Source organism: Zea mays, chromosome 1, assembly GCF_902167145.1.
Source record: "Zea mays cultivar B73 chromosome 1, Zm-B73-REFERENCE-NAM-5.0, whole genome shotgun sequence".
NCBI classification, from domain to species: Eukaryota; Viridiplantae; Streptophyta; class Magnoliopsida; order Poales; family Poaceae; genus Zea; species Zea mays.
The window spans coordinates 46,394,674-46,415,444 of record NC_050096.1 but is presented as its reverse complement, the minus strand read 5'-3'; the positions used below and the strand labels follow the sequence as shown (position 1 = coordinate 46,415,444).

At 53.3% G+C, this 20,771-nt stretch overlaps 1 protein-coding gene across 2 annotated transcripts; it reads left to right on the top strand.

The window, feature by feature from the left end:
* Window positions 1-373: 373 nt before the first annotated feature.
* On the top strand, window positions 374-6,537 carry LOC103634520 (protein SCAR2). Of its 2 annotated transcripts, none has more exons than XM_023301226.1 (8): window positions 374-981; window positions 1,679-1,966; window positions 2,057-2,189; window positions 2,284-2,351; window positions 2,449-5,152; window positions 5,230-5,313; window positions 5,870-5,962; window positions 6,056-6,537. In XM_023301226.1, the coding sequence occupies exons 1-8, from the start codon at window positions 827-829 to the stop codon at window positions 6,095-6,097; spliced, it is 3,567 nt and encodes a 1,188-aa protein (XP_023156994.1). In that variant the 5' UTR covers window positions 374-826; the 3' UTR covers window positions 6,098-6,537. The 2 variants fall into 2 exon arrangements, with proteins under 2 accessions (XP_023156994.1, XP_008654651.1); XM_008656429.4 differs by having other exon boundaries at window positions 377-981; window positions 5,855-5,962.
* Window positions 6,538-20,771: the final 14,234 nt, after the last annotated feature.

Below are 20,771 nucleotides of genomic sequence, written 5' to 3'. Positions count from 1 at the left end.
ACTAATTACTCAAAATGAAAGAAAACAAACGAGACTTTAGAGAATACAAATAAGGGCTTGTTCGGTTAGAGACGAATTGAGGGGATTAAATCCCCCTCTAACCCCCCAATCCACTTCAAACTGAACAGTCCTGAGAGTTTGTTCGTTTACTCCGGAACCGTTCTATTGAAACCGTTTCGGATAGAATGATAAGTCTATTTGTAGTAATATTGATTAGCTGGAATAGTAGTGGCCCCAATCCAACCTAACTGTATGGGGACTAAACAGTTTCATCCGTGACATGAAAAGGCGTATGGAAGGTGGCGGAAAAGGCTATAGAAATGTGCCCTATGATGTAGAAGCAAAATAATGCAGCTATAAATGACTGGTGCAGTGGTGCTGTGGATACTGCAGCATCTTGTGGTACAATTCAGTCATTCAGCAATACCCTCACGAGAATTACCTTGACATTCGAATGGAGTTTATTAACCCATGCACGTTTATCAGTTCACATGTGCCGCGCCGCGCCAGAGCATGAAGAAGAAGCGCCCCAGTTCGGTTCCCCGGTAGAGGCGTCGAGCCCACCCCGCCCGCCCCTAGTGAGTCCCGCCCGCTTCACCTCCCAGGCCAGAGGCCCTATCTCTGTCTGACTGTCTCTGCTTGCTCATGTTTTGTGTTGACGCGCCTGCAAGTACGAGACAGCGAGCGGGACGAAGAAGAAACAAAACATAACAGGGCCGTGCGTTCCTGCCGGAACTGGTGGCCGCCTGCCCCGCGCAAGAAGCTACCACGGCAGCAGCAGAAAGGAGGAGGAAGAGGCGTCGTCGTCTCGAGGATCGCGCGCGCAATGCCTCTGTCGCGGCATACGGTCCGGAGCGAGTACGCGCTGGGCGGCCGCGACCTCTACCGCGGCGCCGACCAGCACGACCCGGAGGCCGTCCTCGATGGCGCCGCCATGGCCGGGCTCGTCGGCGTCCTCCGCCAGCTCGGCGACCTCGCCGAGTACGTGCGCCACACCGTTCCTGTCTCTCTCGCCCTTTCCTTTGTCCGCCATGGAATACGGATTTTGCTGTTCTTGTCTCGGTTCCGTGGTTCCTCTCCGGTTTCGCATTCATTTTTAATTTTCCTGGACGAGCTGTTGATGCCATGCGCTTCGAATTGTTGCGTCCTATTTGGTTGGTCCCCCCGGCCGATGATCGCATTTGCTTGGATTTTCGGTCCTAGTCGTCGTAGATCACCTAATGCCTTTGTTATGTGATGTTGTGTTATGTTATGTTTGTTACGAACGAAACCGTAGGTTTTCGAACACTTTCTCTCTCTCTCTCTTTTTTTTTGAGGAACGGTAGGTGATTGATTGATGCATTAGACGTTTGACTTTTCGTTAACTCTGCTGATGGCCTTGTCCTCAGCTCAGCAGCACAAACCACTTCTTGGCTAGCTACCCTGTAGCCGTCCTGACGTCCTGTACCGAAATAGCTGCCAAGGAAAAAAAGAACAAATTCCAAAATCTTTTCTGATACCTGAAGATTGAAGCAAAGAAGAAAACGCAACAGAGATACCAAAGTTTGACCGTCATGAGTCACAGCAAGCTGCATTTGCAAGTTTGCAGAAACCAGAATCTCAGAGAGAGGAACAGCATAAATTCATTTTTTTTACCCATCAGGCAACTGAACTCTCCCCCATTGTAAAACGGCTGCAGATTCGCTGCACAGGTGTTCCACGGCCTGTACGACGAGGTGATGAGCACGTCTGCGCGAGGGCACGGCCTCATGCTCCGGGTGCAGCAGCTGGAGGCGGAGCTGCCGCTGCTAGAGGAAGACTCCTGCCAGAGAAACTACCTGCACGTCGTTGCCTCTAACAGGGGTGTCGACTGGCATCCAAATCCAAGGGTGGACCATGGGGTTGTCGCAGGAGGCGACACGCCTCGCTTCATCATGGAGTCGGTCAAGCAGTGCCGCGGGCCGCCCAAGCTCTTCGTGCTTGACAAGTAAGTACGATGACCCCTCTATCTCTCTACTGTGTGTTAGCGACTGAGAAGACCTGGATCATGACGGTTGCCGCATCGTTCATTGTGCAGGTACGATGTCGGTGGCGACGGGGCGTGCTTGAAGAGGTACACCGACCCGTCCTCCTTCAGGACGGGCTCCGCATGTCCTACGACCTTGCTGCAGGAAGGAACTCGAGATGATAGAAGACCTCTGAGAGCCGTGGTAATAAACAAAATCAGGTGCACCAAAAAGAGAACGACATCGTCCAACGGAACATTTTTTTTTTGAAAAAAAACATTTTTTCCCACTCTTGCAGGAGATCAGTCCTAACCTTCAGAATGCTGAGATTTTCAGATCCCCCAATGCAGCCGACAATTTCTCCAAGTACCTTTCCTCTTACAATTTGGTTTGTATTTTTTGCATGCTATCGTCTCTGCTTGCTTATTCTAAAAACGTCATCTTGTCCATCTCTGTACTGTAGACTGGAGACCGGTTCATCGGCTGGAGCTCTGGATGAAGTGCCCACAAACCGCAGACGACTCAAGTTCCGCCAGCTAAATGGATCCGTGTTTCAAAGCTTCAGACCGCTCATGCAGAATCTGCATGAAAAGCCTTCATCAGAGGAGAGACTCATCACAGGCGACCACTCAAAAGTGCATGTATTTATGGTTGAGTCACCTGAACCAGGTGCTGAAGAGAGAGATGTCATGGTAGACACGTCCGACAACATGGAGAAAGGCAAGCTCACCGTTCGCAGGAAAAGATCAGTTTCTGAAGAAGCACTGTCACGTTCGTCTGATGCTCGGTCAGCAGGAAGCAGCAGGGGCGGCTACGACTCCGAACTGGATATCTACGTGGACGCATTAACCACGATGGATTCTGAAGATTTCAGTGCTCCGGAGTCTGGAGCAAGAGAGCAAGCTACTGAAGAAGAAGAAGAAGAGCAGAGATGCAATGGCAGTGTCACCAGTGCTGTATCAAATGGCACACGAGATATTACTAAGAAGACCAAGGAAGTCAAGGAGAACTCCAAGAAAATAGCAAGCAAGAGGTCCAAGTATGTTGGCAGCATGGAGCTCACTGCTTCAAAAGTTGGCATTCTGCCAAGGGAGCTCTCCGAGAAGCATGCCCCTTTCTCTGGTTCCCTCCGGTACATGGCGAAGCAACTCCTTGAACTGAGGTATGATGGCACTCAAGACAGCGAATTATATGACGTTGAAGCAGACGGCGTGGGACGTGATGTCAAGTACCAGGAAATTTCTGACCATGCTGTTGAAGCTAAGGAGAGTGATGCTGTGCACAAAATTCTGTCAGGTTCACCCTATGATGATGCGGGTTTAGGAAAATGCCCGCAGGAAGAAATTAACCATGGGCAGGAGCATGATGTTCCACCTACTGACAGTCCACATGATTCGGCCCCTGATGAAGGAAATGGGTTTCAGGACTCCAACATGGCCTACTTGGTAGGCATCATCACATCTTCCAGTTCCCAAGAGGGAGAAGGATGTACAAGTACTGCACTGCATGAGAATTCATCTATGGCAGTGCTCAACCATGTTTTGGAACATGCTCAAGAGAGGTTTGGGGAAGATCTTGACAAGGAAGTGGATGTGGACATTCATACAGAAGCCATTTCTGAGAATACATCTGATAAGTGTGAGGACTTGAAAGAAGTCAGCATTTACACGGAGCAGGTGAATGTGGAAGATATGGAGGAAATCAATGAATCTGATGTATATGCGTTGGACGATGAAAGAGCCGAGTACATAGAACAGCAAGTAGTTTCAGATGGTAGTATCTCTTCACCGGTTTCATCCAAGCAATCGGATGATCCTTGCTGGATAACTCCACTCACCCTCGCAGATGAAGATGATACAGTGGCATGTAAGGTCGTCGACAGACCTGAAGGGGATCATGTTATATTATCAGAAACATTCAAGGGCATTGATCTACCTAATGTGGTAACTGAGTCAGTAATCAACAGCAAACATGACATGCCAAATAATGGACAGTACTATTTACATCCAAAAGCTACTTTTGGACAAGATCTGTGTCTTGGCAGCTATAAGATTGTTGGAGAAAATGGGGAAGTTCCACTATGCAGCTCAACCACTGCGACTACAACTCCAGAACTAACTGTAAACACAGAGACAAAGCATGAGTTTCATCAAGCTGTGTATCAGGAACCATCGAATTCATTCAATAGCAGTGCTGAAGTTTTTGGAGATCCACTAGCTCCCGACTCCAGAGATGATGCACCGTCAGTCATCTCAAGCTTTGATTGGATGCTCAATGGTGCAACGCAGAAGTCATTCAATATCTTTCCTTCTCATCCAACTAATGGAAATGCAGAAGAAAATGGTTCTTCTGAAGATGTGCCACCGCTTCCTCCTCTTCCACCGATGCAGTGGCGAACAAACAAGATACAGACTGGGCCATCACCGTTATCTGCGAAAATTGGGAGACCACCAAGGCCAAAACCTTCAGTAAAACAACAACAAAGTGAAGCTTCTCATGTTCTTCAGGAGAACAGTCTGCACAAAGGCTTGAGTTTGCAGAATGAACTAGTGCAGGCAAATATTTCTAGTGACCATGAGAAAAACCAAATTCTTAACATAGATTTTCGTGAAAGTCATCACCAGGAAGGAGAGGAGTATGATGCACAGGATTCTAATCCATTTGCCTCGTCAGAAGTTGAATGCTTGGCCGAAGTTGCTTCGGTAAAAAGTGAAAATCTGCACCCATTGCAGCTACCTGAGCTTATAGTTGTTCTGGAAGAGGCATGGTCAGAGTTCGGTAATATAAAATTCATGCCAGAACAAGAAGGAAAATTCCAACTAAGCAATGGACTTTCTGTTTGGAATGACTTGTGCACTTCTGGTTTGTCATCACAAAAGACCAGCGAGAAGCCTGAATTTTTTGCAGATTATAAGGGAAAGGAATTTTCATTTGCAGGTAGTGACGAAGTTGCAGATTCAGAAGAAAACAAACCAAATGGTGCTGTTAAACATCTGCAGAATCCTGACTTGCCAGCACAACAGAAAGACGACATACATGATTGTGATGGCAAGGTAACAAAGTTTTCCTCTGCATTAGAAGAGGACTCGTCACAATCACCAACTCATACAGTGTCAGGACCACCTAGATATCCTCTACTTCCTGTTACTTCTCACGACAGAAGCATGGTATGTAGGACTCTTTCATATTTGGTTTTAAATGGTTTTAAGATCCCCACCTGATCATTTCTCTTTTACCCTTTTAGATAAGAAAGGCTCCAACTTTGGTTCAGCCTTCGAGTATGCTTGCAGATGAGAAGAACACACTACTGGAACAGATAAAGAACAAGGTAATCCTTATAGGGTGCATTAAGCCACATCACCATCATTACAATGGTTTTTTTTTTCTTTTTTTGAACGCAATGGCAGGAGGTTTGTCTTTCATTAAGAGGGGGGAAGTAATGTACAATAGAATGGAGCTTGACAAGCTCCCGGGATGAAAATACACACAGACGGGGGGGGGGGGGGGGGGGGGGGGGGGGGGGGGTTGAGAAAAAATCCCTATCACGATCTCACAGAATTGTTTGCAGTTCTCCTTGACGCGCCCCGCCACCTGGAGCGAAGAAAGCGAACTTTGTTCGATTATGTTCTTTCCAAATGTTCCACATTATGTAGATAGCGACACCATTGAAATTCCTCCTGCGACTTCTCGGGAAGTGGGCCTCCGTCCTCTCCCACCAATTGCCCCGATTTGTGGCGCTCCGCGGATCGGCCTGTTGCGGTAGAGACATGTTCTCCTAGGCGAGGACGCGGTGCAATGATTTTTTCTAATGAAAGCAAATGCAGTCAAAATAAGCTAAAAACGCTTGAAACCAATTTGAATTGTTCCAGTCTTTCAACTTGAAGCCTGTTCTTGCAAAGAGACCAGATGTAATGGGTGGTCCAAAAACTAACTTACAAGTGGTGGCCATTCTAGAGAGAGCTCATGCGATTCGCCAGGTAAAAAGTCATTCCGTTTCTTCCTAGCTACAATTTCAATCGATCATAGTTGTATCATCTATGATTAAACAATGATTATTTCTTTTCAAACAGGCTGTTGCTGATGACGACGACGATGATAACTGGAGTGAGTAGCTGGCTCTTCCTAAGAGCAAGTTCGGCTTCTGATGTTTAACAAGTGCTTGCGTCGATCTAGAACTTTGTGTCCCTGTTCTTGCATGGAGCAAAAGATGGAATGGAGCCAACTTACTATAGGATTTCATGCCAAGACAGTTGGTCTGGACCAGGTGATGTACATGGATGGGCAAGAAGGAGAAGGATAGAAGCAACATTGCAACTCCAAACATAGTGTGTGTCTCTACTTATACTATCTGTAACGTTTCGAAGCGCGTCAATGTTTATTATCATTCAATGCGCCTACTGAAAATTTGACGTGCTTGGTGAGGATTGTTAGATTGTATATGCCTCCTATTAGTATTGTGATTTTTGTAACTTGGTGAGTGTACATAAAGAAGCATGATTTTTGAGTTGTTTTGAACAAATCTAAAGTAGCTAGAGAAAGCAACTGTTGGAAAGTGGATTACTCACATATTTACCTTGTTTAACCAAGATAATATATGAACAGACATTCATAGATCGCCACTACTATACATAAAACATAGCAGAAAAAGCACGTTGATATAGTGAAAGTAGTCATACATCATCACGTACCCGCAACAACAACACGTTCACCTATGCTCGTTGTTGACGCCTTTTTGGAGGGCCAAACACTCAACAAGAACTGTGGCGGTGCCCTCTGGTCAGGCGCGGATGGTCCGCGGCCTTGGGCCGGACGGTCTGCGACCTGGGCGCAGGAGCGGTGTCTTCCCTGCGTCACACCGGACGGTCCGCGACTTGGCGACAGGGTCGTCTTCCTCCTCCTTGCTGGAATCTAGATCTCGTCCCCTGGGGGGAAAAGATCTTAAGGTGCTCCGGGTCGACAGGTCACCCGGGGCGTCCCCAGACGACGTGGAGTCGCCTAGGAATTAAGAGATCAAATCGAGGAAGAGGTCTTGGATGGACAACTAGATCTTGCCCCCCGGGAGGAGTGAGATCCTAGGGTCGTCTTGGGATCGGCAGGCCACCAAAGACGGATCTAGACGACGTAGAGTCGAATAGGGGTAGAGGTGGATATGTGGAAGACTACAACTAGAACTATGCTACATCTACTCCTAGGGCAGGAAAAGTAAATAAGGTAATTGGTTCGATTGGAATGTGTTCGGGGGTTCTAAATCGGTCATACCCCTTTATATTTATAAGGGAGGAGGTCTGGACCTTTTCCTAAGAGATAGCCAACAAACTACCACGTGATTAGATGGATAACCACGCACGAGATAAGGATAAACATCCGAGTTAATCTAATCTCGGGACACGCGGACCGTCCGGGCCCAAGGGTCGGACCGTCCGCTCATTTTGGTGTCCAACATATGCCCCCTGCCTTTTGGTGGAGCTTGGCGAACCAAAAGCATCAGCGAAAACTTCGGAAACAATTGACCTCATGAGCTTTTGTTCCCGAAGTAAGGACTCAGCTCGATGCAAGTCATCGGCTCTTGCGATCAGATAATATAAATACTTGATGGAACTTTAATGCATAGAGGCCGTTTCGAATTGCATCCTCTTCGGCCATGTCTACCTGATCAACCTGTCAATAGGCAAAAACTTGTGGTGCCCCCCAGCCCAAATAAGCAAACAGATTGGGCCAGTAATACGAATTCATCGCCGTACCACCCCACACATGAGCAGGACAACACATCGGCGATGGATAGAACGGGACGCACCATGCTATCCCCGGAGGAGGATGACAAGGCGATCTTGGTTGTGCTACCCTTTGGGTCCGTTTAGTCGGCTTTTGCTTCCACACAGATCGCCCTTTTGACTTCGTTTGTTTTATTGGCCGGTTGTGTGGAACGACCTTCTTCATATATTTGGCAAGCAACTGACCAAAAGTAGGACCGACTCTACTGAGTCGTCCAGACGTCTTAGTAGTGTTTTGTTTCCTAACACTTGTGTTGGAACGTTGTGGTCCGATGGTCTGAGGTTGCTGCTTCTGACCATCTGCGGACCGTCCGACCATCATAGTCGGACTGTCCGCGCCTGTCTTGGACTGTTTGGCCTTAGTACCCGGATCGTCTAGCGTACGCAGGACAGGTGACCGTGATCGGATGTCCGATCGTGCTTGCCCCCCGGTGCCTCCGGTCTTTCTTTTATCCGGAGCCTTCAGAGTAACCATTCTGCGTGACATATTTGGTGTGCGATGATCACCAATGACGATATTTTTATTTTTACTTTCATCGGCCGCACAAGGCCGAATTATGGCCTTTTTGCTCGTTGGCTCTAATGTGGTGACAGGAACAGACGGCCTGTCAATTTTCACCTCTTTTTGAAACCTCAACCGGCCTTCGTTTATAGCCGATTGTATTTGCCGACGGAAGACGACACAATCATTGGTGTTATGGAGAAAGGAGCCATGCCATTTGCAATAAACGCGCCCTTTTAATTGTTCAACCGGAGGAATAACATGTGACAATTTAATATTACCATGTTTAAGCAACTCATCAAATATTTTATCACATTTAGTAATATTAAATGTGAACTTAACTTTTTCCTTTTGTGTCGAGTGCGGGTGAGAGCGAACAGAAGGTTTGGCCTTAGTGGGCCAAACAAGCTCAGGGACATGTGACTTTTTTGGTTCTTGGGCTTGGGTGGTCGGTTATATTTATGTCGGCATTCCGCATTAGGCGGATCACAAGTGACTTCTGGTGCTCCGGACGGTCCGACCTGCATAGTCGGACGGTCTGCGGGTGGATCGGACGGTCTGGTACTATCCTCGGACTGTCCGGTCACGTCAGGCAACACCTGTGACCCTTGTGGTGGGCTCTGTGTAACTCCGGACTGTCCGGCGTAGAGTGCCGGACGGTCTGACGGAGGGCCGGACGGTCCGCGATTGTGTGCGGACGGTCCGGCCGTGCTCAGAGTTGACTCACCATTTAGCGAAGATGGTGGTGATGGTCGTCCTGGATATGAGTCCATCGGCATACCAGAATATGGCTGGGTAAACCCATTTGTTGCCGATGTGTTTGGCGCAATTGTTTTGGCGCCTAATTTATGTGATAAAAAACTAGGCATGTGAGTTTTTCCTAATGCATGCGCCATCCTTTCTATATCCTCTGTGATACTTTTAATCCGATTATCAAAAGAAATTTTAATAGATGGAATATCATCGACTGACCTGGCATCACCTATCGTGGGGAGTTGTTGCAGCACGGATGACATGTAATCGTCGTCTATTTCCCTCTCCTTTACGACCTTCTGGTGGCGATCTACCTTGAAGTGCGAGAGGTACCACTTTTTTGCCACCTTGAGCATCTGATCTTGTTGTCGTTGGATCTCCTCATCCATCTTCATGTCATCTTCTAAGTTTTCATGCTCTGCGGTCGATAAATTAGTCAGCCTTGTGTTGCTGTTTGGAGAAGCACTGTTGAGATCTTTAGCATCGCGCATGTAAGCCTGATTTTGTAGATCTGCAACCTCGTCCCCAGCAGAGTCGACAAAAAGTATGTTGACGCCTTTTTGGAGCGCCAAACACTCAACAAGAACCGTGGTGGTGCCCTCTGGTCAGGCGCGGACGGTCCGCGGCCTTGGGTCGGACGGTCCACGACCTGGGCACAGGAGCGGTGTCTTCCCTGCGTTACACCGGATGGTCCGCAGCTCTGGGCCGGACGGTCCGCGACCTGGCGACAGGGTCGTCTTCCTCCTCCTTGCTGGAATCTAGATCTCGTCCCCTGGGGGGAAAGATCTTAAGGTGCTCCGAGTCGACAGGTCACCCAGGGCGTCCCCAGACGACGTGGAGTCGCCTAGGAATTAAGAGATCAAATCGAGGAAGAGGTCTTGGATGGACAACTAGATCTTGCCCCCCGGGAGGAGTGAGATCCTAGGGTCGTCTAGGGATCGGCAGGCCACCCAAGACGGATCTAGACGACGTAGAGTCGAATAGGGGTGGAGGTGGATATGTGGAAGACTACAACTAGAACTATGCTACATCTACTCCTAGGGCAAGAAAAGTAAATAAGGTAATTGGTTCGATTGGAATGTGTTCGGGGGTTCTCAATCGGTCGTACCCCTTTATATTTATAGGGGAGGAGGTCTGGACCTTTTCCTAAGAGATAGCCAACAAACTCCCACGTGATTAGATGGATAACCACGCACTAGATAAGGATAAACATCCGAGTTAATCTAATCTCGGGACACGCGGACCGTCCGGGCCCAAGGGTCAGACCGTCCGCTCATTTTGGTGTCCAACACTCGTTAAGTTCGTTGCTAGTCAAGATCACAACAACAATAACAACGTCTCCAAGGTATCTACACATGTGAGGATGAAACATCATGACACTAGTGTGCTAGCACTGCACAGTTAGAGAGAAAAAACGATGACAACGTTTTGGGTGGCCACAACCCTAGTGAGAGAAACATCAGTGACTAATATCCTCTTTTCCCTAGCACGTCAGCCCCCTCGTATATACAGGCCCATGCTAATGGTCTTTTACCCTGAAGTCCCATTAGTGTTCTAATGGATTATGGTTGTCTCTTGGGTATATATTCGATAATCTCTCATTTGCACTAGAGTCAATCATCTATACAACTGTTCCAACCCCTTAAGTGTGTGGCTCGTTAAGTTCATGTGTAAACGACCATGATCAAAATCCATTTTGAGCCATTAGTAATAGTGGCGCCTAGTAGCACATATTGAATTTGGTGTACATATAAACATCATGTCACTCAAACCTTGATATACACATATCTTGGTCATTTTGCCACACTTTGCCTGTCAAACTCAAGAAGGGATTTGTGCAACCTTGTAATAACTCAATACTTCACTTATTCTTGTAGTAGATTATAACTTATGACTAACTCTTTATTCATATCATGATTAACTCTTCAATCAATATTGGTGTGGTCATACACTTTCTTAATCCAAACACATTAGGGGACCTAGAGATATCTATCTCGTTATCTTGATCCGCTTACACCCCATCATATATTGCATGGTACATCCATAACTGCTTTTACGACTATCCTAATTACGGAGTAGTGTTTGACATCCCTAAAATGCATCATTAAATATAGTGAGAAACATTAATGATCTTAGGTCTAAGAATCTAGCAGGTATATCATCAGAGAACGTTTGATGGTGCATATTTAAATAACAACCCCAATGGTGTCTTGAGTGGGCCAATACAACAGATGAACTTTATCATGTGTACATATTATTGATTTGATATCTATATATCAATAATCCGTGGAACATAATTATCAATCAATACATGACTACTTTATAAAATTATGATTGTCCCACATAATGATATAAGACCAGAGATATTTTGAACAACATTATAAAATATAGAGTTTCACGAACAAGTCACATGCTCACCAATATATGTAATAATGATAATTCAAAGGACTGAATAACACTTTATTCAATACTCATAAACATAAGATATTTATTCAATTATATTCTACTTACACTAAAGTCAATCATATAGATATCTAAAACTGATTGCACTCACGTGTGCCTCATATTTTGGTTGTGGAAAAGGCTTTATCAATTGTCGGCGTTTCGAGACCGGGGGGTCCCTAAGCCGACGAGTGAAATGTCGCCGCGTGCCCCAGCCCAGATGGGTCGGCGCGAGGCCGAGCGCGAAGGGGGGAAGTGAGGTGGCCGGAGATGGGCGTGAGAGAGGTGGAAATCCCGCGGCCTTCGTGTTCGTCCCGCGCCCAGGTCGGGTGCGCTTGCAGTAGGGGGTTACAAGCGTCCACACGGGAGAGGGAGCGAGCGGCCTCACGCGAGCGCCTGTCTCGTCCTCGTCCCCGCGCGACCAACCCTCTCTAAGAGGGCCCTGGTCCTTTCTTTTATAGGCGTAAGGAGAGGATCCAGGTGTACAATGGGGGGTGTAGCAGAGTGCTACGTGTCTAGCGGAGGAGAGCTAGCGCCCTAAGTACATGCCGTTGTGGCAGCCGGAGAGATTTTGGCACCCAACTGGTGTGATGTCATGGCCGTCGGAGGAGCGCTGGAGCCTGGCGGAGGGACAGCTGTCGGAGCTGTTGAGTCCTTGCTGACGTCCTCTTGCTTCTGTAAGGGGGCTGAGAGCCGTCGTCGTCATAGAGTATGCGGGGCGCCATCATTGCCTATCTGGCGGAGCGAGCCAGATGGGACGCTGGTCTTGTTCCCCGTGGCCCGAGTCAGCTTGGGGTAGGGTGATGATGGCGCCTCCTGTTGATGTGGCTGGTCTGCGCCCTAGGTTGGGCGATGTGGAAGCTCCTCCGAAGCCGAGGTCGAGTCTGTCTTCCATGGCCGAGGTCGAGTCTGAGCCCCTGGGTCGGGCAAGGCGGAGACCGTCGGCTGAGGCCAGGGCGGAGTCCGAGCCCTGGGGTCGGGCGAAGCGGAGTTCGTCGTCTTCTGGGGCTGAGCCCAAGTCCGAGCCCTAGGTCGGGCGGAGCGGAGTTCGCCATCTTCCGGGACTTAGCCCGAGTCCGAGCCCCTGGTCGGGCGGAGCGGAGTTCGCCGTCTTCCGGGACTTAGCCCGAGTCCGAGCCCTTGGTCGGGCGGAGCGGAGTTCGCCGTCTTCCGGGACTTAGCCCGAGTCCGAGCCCTGGGTCGGGCGGAGCGGAGTTCGCCGTCTTCCGGGACTTAGCCCGAGTCCGAGCCCTGGGTCGGGCGGAGCGGAGTTCGCCGTCTTCCGGGACTTAGCCCGAGTCCGAGCCCTGGGTCGGGCGAAGCGGAGCTTCCTATGGTGCCTGCGCCCAGGCCTGACTGCCTGTCAGCCTCACTCTGTCAAGTGGTACCGCAGTCGGAGCGGCGCAGGCGGCGCTGTTTTTCTGTCAGGCCAGTCAGTGGAGCGGCGAAGTGACGGCGGTCACTTCGGCTCTGTCGGCTGAATGGCGCGCGTCAGGATAAAGGCGTCAGGCCACTTTTGCATTAAATGCTCCTGCGATTTGGTCGGTCGGCGCGGCGATTTGGTTAGGGTTGCTTCTTGGCGAAGACATGGCCTCGGGCGAGCCGGAAATACGTTAGCCGCTGGAGGGGGGCCTCGGGCGAGGCGGAGATCCTCCGGGGTCGGCTGCCCTTGTCCGAGGCTAGGCTTGGGCGAGGCGTGATCGAGTCCCTCGAATGGACCGATCCCTGACTTAATCGCACCCATCAAGCCTTTGCAGCTTTATGCTGATGGGGGTTACCAGCTGAGAATTAGGAGCCTTGAGGGTACCCCTAATTATGGTCCCCGACAGTAGCCCCCGAGCCTCGAAGAGAGTGTTAGCACTCGCTTGGAGGCTTTCGTCGCACTTTTTTACAAGGGGACCAGCCTTTCTCGGTTGCGTTTTGTTCCGGTGGGTGCGCGCGAGCGCACCCGCCGGGTGTAGCCCCCGAGGCCTCGGAGGAGTGGTTTGACTCCTCCGAGGTCTTAATGCCTCGCGTAATGCTTCGGCTGGTTTGGTCGTTCCCTCATGCGAGCTGGCCATAACCCGGGTGTACGGTCGGGTCCCAAGTTCTCGGGCTGGTATGTTGACGCTGTCAACGGTTCGGCCGGAGCCGGGTTTGCGAGAGCAGCCCCCAAGCCTCTGCACAGGGCGAGAGGGCGATCAGGGACAGACTCAGCTTTTTTACATACGCCCCTGCGTCGCCTTGCCGCAAGGAGGAGGGGGGAAAGCGCCATGTTGCCCTCGGTGGGCGCCGAACATGGTGTCTCCGGTGAGCTGCAGGCGGGTAATCTGAGTGGACGTCCGTGCCCCATTCGTTAGGGGTCGGCTAGAGGCCCAGAGGCGCGCCCAAAAGTACCTGCGGGTGATCTGCCGGACCCGGTCCCCTGGCGACGGGGTCCGAGGGCTCGATGCCTCCCTCCGATGGGATTCCGTTACAAGATCGTTCCCGCTGGTCTCGGAAATGTCCTAGGGTACCTCGGGAGCGCAGCCCGAGTCTTGGTTATGTATCGAACGTACCCATGGTCATCCCTCGCTCTGTGTCTGAGGCGGCTGTGAACCCTTCGGGGGCCAGCCTTCGAACCCCTGATCAGTAGTGGGCGCGGAGCCCGAGTAGCCTGAGGCGGTCGTTGAACCCTTCCTAGGGGCCGGCCTTCGAACCTCTGACCAGTAGTGGGTGTGGAGCCCACGCGCTCTAAGGCGGCTGTTGAACCCTTCCGAGGGGCCAGCCTTCGAACCTCTGATCAGTAGGGAGGCTCGAAGCCTGGTTCCTTCACGGGGAAGGATCCTTTTCGGGGTATCCCCCTTTCCTGGTCCCTGTTGCAAGAGAGAGAAAGAGGAAAAAAGGAAAAGGATATGAAATCGAACGACATGGCGTACCTTTTTTGACGCGGTCATTATGGCGAAGGCGAAGCGTCGCTCGCTTCTCCTGCCAGAGGCGCCGCCTGTCCCGCCGCGGAGTTAATGCGACGGGGCGAGTGGTTCGCGGGGCGGTCGTTGCGCGTGCGCGAGCCGTTCGAGGAAAGGAACACGGGCGCGTTGTCTTCACGCCGTGAGAGAGGGTTCTCTTGTTGCCCCTGGATGGGACGTAAGCTTGGCTGACGACGTGACCGCTGCTCATGCCCGCCTGCCACCGCCATTACTGCCGGCCCATTTTTGGCCGCATTGACCGTCGCGCCAGGCTGGCGCTGCTGGGTCGTGCGCTGGGTCGCCTCGAGTCGCGGTATTGGTTCCGCAGTCGAGGAGGCGCGGTGGTGGCGCAAGTGGCGGTGCAGTTGCATGCACGAAGCATTCGGCGCACCGGTTGCATGACGCGTGGGCCTAGGCCTCCATGCTGGGCGTGTTGGGAGTCGGAGAAGTGCGCCCACTTGGCGTGGTTGCATGCCACCTGCATGGCTGCCCGCCCTTTCGCCCGCTGGTCTGGGCAAAAGTGGAGAGCCGCTTGTAACCGCTGGGCGGTTGCACGCACCGCGCACGGCGGTTTGGCTTCTTCTGCTCTGAGTCGGCTTGCATGACGTGTGGGACCCAGCCCCCGCGCCGTAGGGGAGGACCTTGGAGTGTGTTGGAGAAGACTCAGCCCATGACGGTTGGGGACGCAAGTAGGGAGAGTCGCCTTTAAAAGGAGGGTGACCCCCTTGAAGGGCGACCACATCTTCGCGCTCCCTTATGCATCGTGCCTTTCCACCTTCCAAGCCCCCGGATGGGGGATGCTCGCAGTCTTTCCGCCTTGCCGTTGGCGGAACACAACTCCGCGGGAGTTGGTACCTTTCAGCCATCGTTCGGCTTCAAGGATTTTCATCAGCCAGCCCGGCTGTACCCCTCCGCCGGCGGTCACCCGAGACGGTGACCACCAGCCCCTGGGTGGGGAGAAGCAAGCTGGGCTGCGATCTTGGTCCCACCCTCAGCTTCAAGGATGTTCATCATCCTCGCTAGGGTGGAGGCCGGGCTGAGTCGGAGCTCTACCTCCCGCGCGGGTTCGTGGGTCGGCCTCTCCTTCGGCGTTCGAGGGAGAGGGCGCTCACTGGCCCTGCGGGCGGGTCGGACTTCGACAACGCGGGGCTGGTCGACGGCGGGCGTCGTCAGCCTCAGCGCGTCGGGCTCGTCGGCTTGGCTCCCGGTGCCCCCTCCTGCCGGAAGGCGGCTGTCGCGCCGTGTGCACGGGAGGACTGCCCAAGATGTCGCGCGCTGCCAGGGCGGCGTTCGTGTTCTGGGGCGGTCCTGCCTTTGCACCGGTACGGCGCCTCCGCGTGGAGGTCGGTGCCCCACTCGTCCGGGAGGATCTGAGTGGGGATCTGCCGGAGGGCTGACAGCCCCTGTCGTCGGTGCCGAGGTGGAGGCGGCTCGAGAAGTCCCCGTTGCCGACGGGATCACCGCCACCATCCGCGCTTCGGGCCTCCGGCTCTTTGTACTTGTCCTCGCCCCTCGAGCGTCGGCGTGGGCGAGGGCAAGATTGCAACAGCATCCGCCCTGAGGTCCTCGCTGCTGCAGTTCGGCCACCCGGAGCGGGGGTCGTTGTTGTTGCTGCCGGAGCGGGCGACGGCGAGCCGCCCGTCGGTCTTCTGTTGCTCCGCAGCCCCCCCCATCGAGTGGGGTTGTTCGTACCTGCGGAGGTGGAACCGGAGTTCCGTTTGTAATGGCACTTCGAATGCCAGTGTTTTTGTTCATTGTGGCTGTCGAGGCCTGAACATGTATGTATTTTTTTCCTCATTTTCGAGCACTAAGACTCGCCTGTTGGTTGTCTGAACCGCTTCACCAAGCGTGAGTCGCCCCGTGTAAAGGTGACGAGTGAGGTATCCGTATCCCGGAGGCGTAGGAGTCCCTCGGCTCGGTCAGCCTTGTTGCCCAAGGCTTCTCTTGCTCAGTTAAAGGAACCCCTCAGCCGCTCTTCGATGAGCCGAGGCCAGGGGTAGCGGTGTCAGCGCGAACAGAGGCAGAGTTGGCTCGGAAAGAAGACCTGGTCGGCCGGAGCCTGGCCAGGTCGTCCGTTAGCGGGACCAACGCCGGAATTGACCTGCCGAGGCCTCGGGGTGGCCAGCTGAGCCGCCTGCCCGAGCCGGATTCTCGGAGAAGACCCTGGCGGCGACGACCCGGGCTTGGTGATGACGTTGTCCTTCAGAGCGGAGACCCTTGGATTGCGTCGCCGTCTGAGGCTAGGTGGGACCTCGCCGAAGGTGTTGTCGACGCCGAGGGTGCTGCTGCTCCCTTCAAGCGTCAAGATCCGAGCCTGCAGGATCGGATCATCTTGTAGCGCGTGTTTTCTGCGGCCGCCGAGGCCAAAACACACCCTCGCCGTGTTGTAAAGCTGCATCTCTTTTCCTCTTGTTTCGAGTATCCGGACTTTTTTGTCGGTAACAGAATTGTTCGTGCGAGCGAGAGCTGCTTCTCACGGAAGGTGACGAGTGAGGTATCCGTATCCCGGAGGCGTAGGAGTCCCTCGGCTCGGTCGGCCTTGCCGCTTACGCGCACTATTACCCGTCCATGGGGCTCTGTCACCGACGCAGTCGAGAAGGCTCGAAGAATCGCTCCGGCAGAAGGTCTTCCGAACGTGAAGACTTGTTCGGTCTGCGGAATCACTCATCCGAACGTGAGTTACTTATCGCAGAAGGTGATGAGTGAGGTATCCATATCCCGGAGGCGTAGGAGTCCCTCGGCTCGGTCAGCCTTGGCTGCTTACGTGTACTCTGTCGTTCTCAGGATCCACTTTCGAAGCAGTCGAAAAGCACGAAAGACATTCTGGCAGAAAAGATCTTTTTTCGAGGAAAAATTTCGACGCAGAGGGGGTTCTCCCCTTTTAGCCCCCCAGGGAGGGTCGGGCTTTGCCGAGGCAAGGCTGACCCTTCCTTGATGACTAAACTTTGCGTAGGAGCGAGGTATATGAACAACTTGAAAACATCTTAAGGGTAGAAGCGACGTAGCTGTTGGATGTTCCAAGCGTTGCTGTAGACCTCGCCTTGACTATTGGCCAGCTTGTACGTTCCGGGCTTCAGAACTTTGGCGATGACGAATGGCCCCTCCCAGGGGGGCGTGAACTTGTGCCGCCCTCGGGCGTCTTGTCACAGCCGAAGCACCAGGTCGCCCACCTAGAGGTCTCGGGACCGGACCCCTCGGGCGTGGTAGCGTCGCATGGACTGCTGGTACCGCGCCGAGTGTAGTAAGGCCCTGTCCCGAGCCTCTTCCAGCTGGTCCAGCGAGTCTTCTCGACTAGCTTGGTTGCTTTGGTCGGCATAGGCCCTTGTCCTTGGGGAACCGTATTCCAGGTCTGTGGGCAAGATGGCCTCGACCCCATAGACTAGAAAGAACGGCGTGAAGCCCGTGGCTCGGCTCGGTGTTGTCCTCAGGCTCCAGACCACCGAGGGGAGTTCCTTCATCCATCGCTTGCCGAACTTGTTGAGGTCGTTGTAGATCCGAGGCTTGAGTCCTTGTAGAATCATGCCGTTGGCACGCTCTACTTGCCCATTCGTCATGGGATGAGCCACAGCGGCCCAGTCCACCCGGATGTGGTGATCCTCGCAGAAGTCCGGGAACTTTCTGCCGGTGAACTGGGTGCCGTTGTCGGTGATGATGGAGTTCGGGACCCCGAAACGATGGATGATGTTGGTGAAGAACGCCACCGCCTGCTCGGACCTGATGCTGTTTAGGGGTCGGACCTCGATCCACTTGGAGAAATTTGTCGATGGCGACCAACAGGTGCGTGTAGCCCCCGGGTGCCTTCTGCAAGGGGCCGACGAGGTCCAGACCCCACACATCAAAAGGCCAGGTGATGGGTATCGTCTGCAGAGCCTGAGCGGGCAGGTGGGTCTGCCTTGCGTAGAACTGACACCCTTCGCAGGTGCGGACAATTCTTGTGGCGTCGGCCACCGCCGTCGGCCAGTAGAAACCTTGTCGGAAAGCATTTCCGACAAGGGCTCGAGGTGCTGCGTGATGGCCGCAAGCCCCCGAGTGTATCTCTCGGAGGAGTTCCTGACCTTCGGCGATGGAGATGCATCGCTGGAGGATGCCTGAGGGGCTGCGGTGGTAGAGCTCCTTCCCATCTCCCAGCAAGACGAACGACTTGGCGCGCCGCGCCAACCGCCGAGCTTCGGCTCGGTCGAGGGGTAGTTCTCCTTGGTGGAGATATTGCAGGTACGGGGCCTGCTAGTTTTGATCAGGCGCGACCCCGCTTTTCTTCCCCTCGACGTGCAGCGTCTCGCCCTCGGGGGCCGAGGGTACCTCGGGCTAAACCGAGGGCGCCTCGGGCCGAGCCGAGCCGAGGGTGCCTCGGACTGAACCGAGGGTACCTCAGGCTGGACCGAGGGTGTCTCGGGCTCGGGCGTGTCGTCGATCTTGACGGAGGGTTGATGCAGGTCTCGGGAGAAGACGTCCGGGGGAACTGCTGTCCGCCCCGAGGCTATTTTAGCCAGCTCGTCCGCAGTCTCGTTGTAGCGCCGGGCGATGTGGTTGAGCTCGAGCCCGTAGAACTTGTCTTCCAGGCGCCGAACCTCATCGCAATAGGCCTCCATCTTCGGGTCGCGGCAGTGGGAGTTCTTCATGACTTGGTCGATGACGAGCTGCAAGTCACCGCAAAGTCGAGGCGTCGGACCCCTAGCTCGATGGCGATCCGCAACCCGTTGACCAGAGCCTCATACTCGGCCACATTGTTGGACGCCGGGAAATGGAGGCGTAGCACATAGCGTATGTGCTTCCCGAGGGGCGAGATGAAGAGTAGGCCTGCGCCGGCTCCTATCTTCATTAGCGACCCATCGAAGAACATGGTCCAGAGCTCCGGCTGGATCGGAGCTGTTGGGAGCTGAGTGTCGACCCATTCAGCTACGAAGTCCGCCAAGACCTGGGACTTGATGGCCTTCCGAGGGGCGAACGAGATTGTCTCGCCCATGATTTCCACCGCCCACTTTGCAATCCTACCCGAGGCCTCCCGGCACTGGATGATCTCCCCCAGGGGGAAAGATGACACCACAGTTACCGGATGAGACTCGAAGTAGTGTCGCAACTTCCGCCGTGTCAGGATCACCGCATACAGCAGCTTCTGAACTTGTGGGTAGCGGATCTTGGTTTCAGACAGTACCTCGCTGACGAAGTAGACTGGCCTCTGGACGGGCAATGCATGCCCCTCTTCTTGCCTCTCGACCACAATCGCGGCGCTAACCACCTGAGTGGTCGCGGCGACGTAGACCAAGAGGGCTTCTCTGACAGCCGGGGGCACCAAGATAGGCGCCTTCGTGAGGAGCGCCTTCAGGTTCCCGAGGGCTTCCTCGGCCTCAGGGGTCCAAGTGAAGCACTCGGCTTTCCTTAAGAGGCGGTACAGAGGCAGGCCTCTTTCGCCGAGGCGTGAGATGAAGCGGCTCAGAGTCGCAAGACATCCCATGACCCTCTGTACGCCTTTCAAGTCCTTGATGGGCCCCATGCTGGTGATTGCTGCGATCTTCTCCGGGTTGGCTTCGATGCCCCGCTCGGAGACGATGAACCCCAAGAGCATGCCTCGGGGCACCCCGAAGACACACTTTTCGGGATTGAGCTTGACGCCTTTCGCCTTGAGACATCGGAATGTCACTTCAAGGTCGGAAAGGAGGTCGGAGGCTTTCCTCATCTTGACTACGATGTCATCGACGTAGGCCTCGACCGTGCGGCCAATGTGTTCGCCGAACACATGGTTCATGCACCGCTGGTACGTTGCACCCGCATTCCTCAAGCCGAACGGCATGGTGACATAGCAGTACATGCCGAAGGGCGTGGTGAAAGAAGTCGCGAGCTGGTCGGACTCTTTCATCCTGATTTGGTGATACCCTGAGTAGGCATCGAGGAAAGACAGGGTTTCGCACCCAGCAGTGGAATCCACGATTTGATCGATGCGAGGCAGAGGGTAGGGAACCTTCGGACATGCTTTGTTTAGACCAGTGTAGTCTACACACATCCGCCATTTCCCTCCTTTCTTTCTCACTAGCACAGGGTTGGCAAGCCACTCGGGATGGAATACCTCTTTGATGAACCCTGCCGCCATTAGCTTGTGGATCTCCTCGCCTATGGCTCTGCGCTTTTCTTCGTCGAATCGACGCAGAGGCTGCTTGACGGGTCGGGCTCCGGCTCGGATGTCCAGCGAGTGCTCGGCGACATCCCTCGGTATGCCGGGCATGTCCGAGGGACTCCACTCGAAGACGTCGGCGTTCGTGCGGAGAAAGTCGACGAGCACTGCTTCCTATTTGGGACCGAGCTCGGAGCCGATCCGGATCTGCTTGGAGGCGTCGCCGCTGGGGTCGAGGGGGACAGACTTAACCGTCTCCGCAGGCTCGAAGTTGCCGGCATGACG

Bases quoted from the DNA above. Each gene is read 5' to 3' on its own strand.
- LOC103634520 (XM_008656429.4), top strand. From the start codon at position 827: ATGCCTCTGTCGCGGCATACGGTCCGGAGCGAGTACGCGCTGGGCGGC. The intron at 2,352-2,448 runs GTACCTTTCCTC...TCTGTACTGTAG, and splicing joins GCAGCCGACAATTTCTCCAA to ACTGGAGACCGGTTCATCGG. The intron at 5,314-5,854 runs GTAATCCTTATA...GAATTGTTCCAG, and splicing joins TGGAACAGATAAAGAACAAG to TCTTTCAACTTGAAGCCTGT.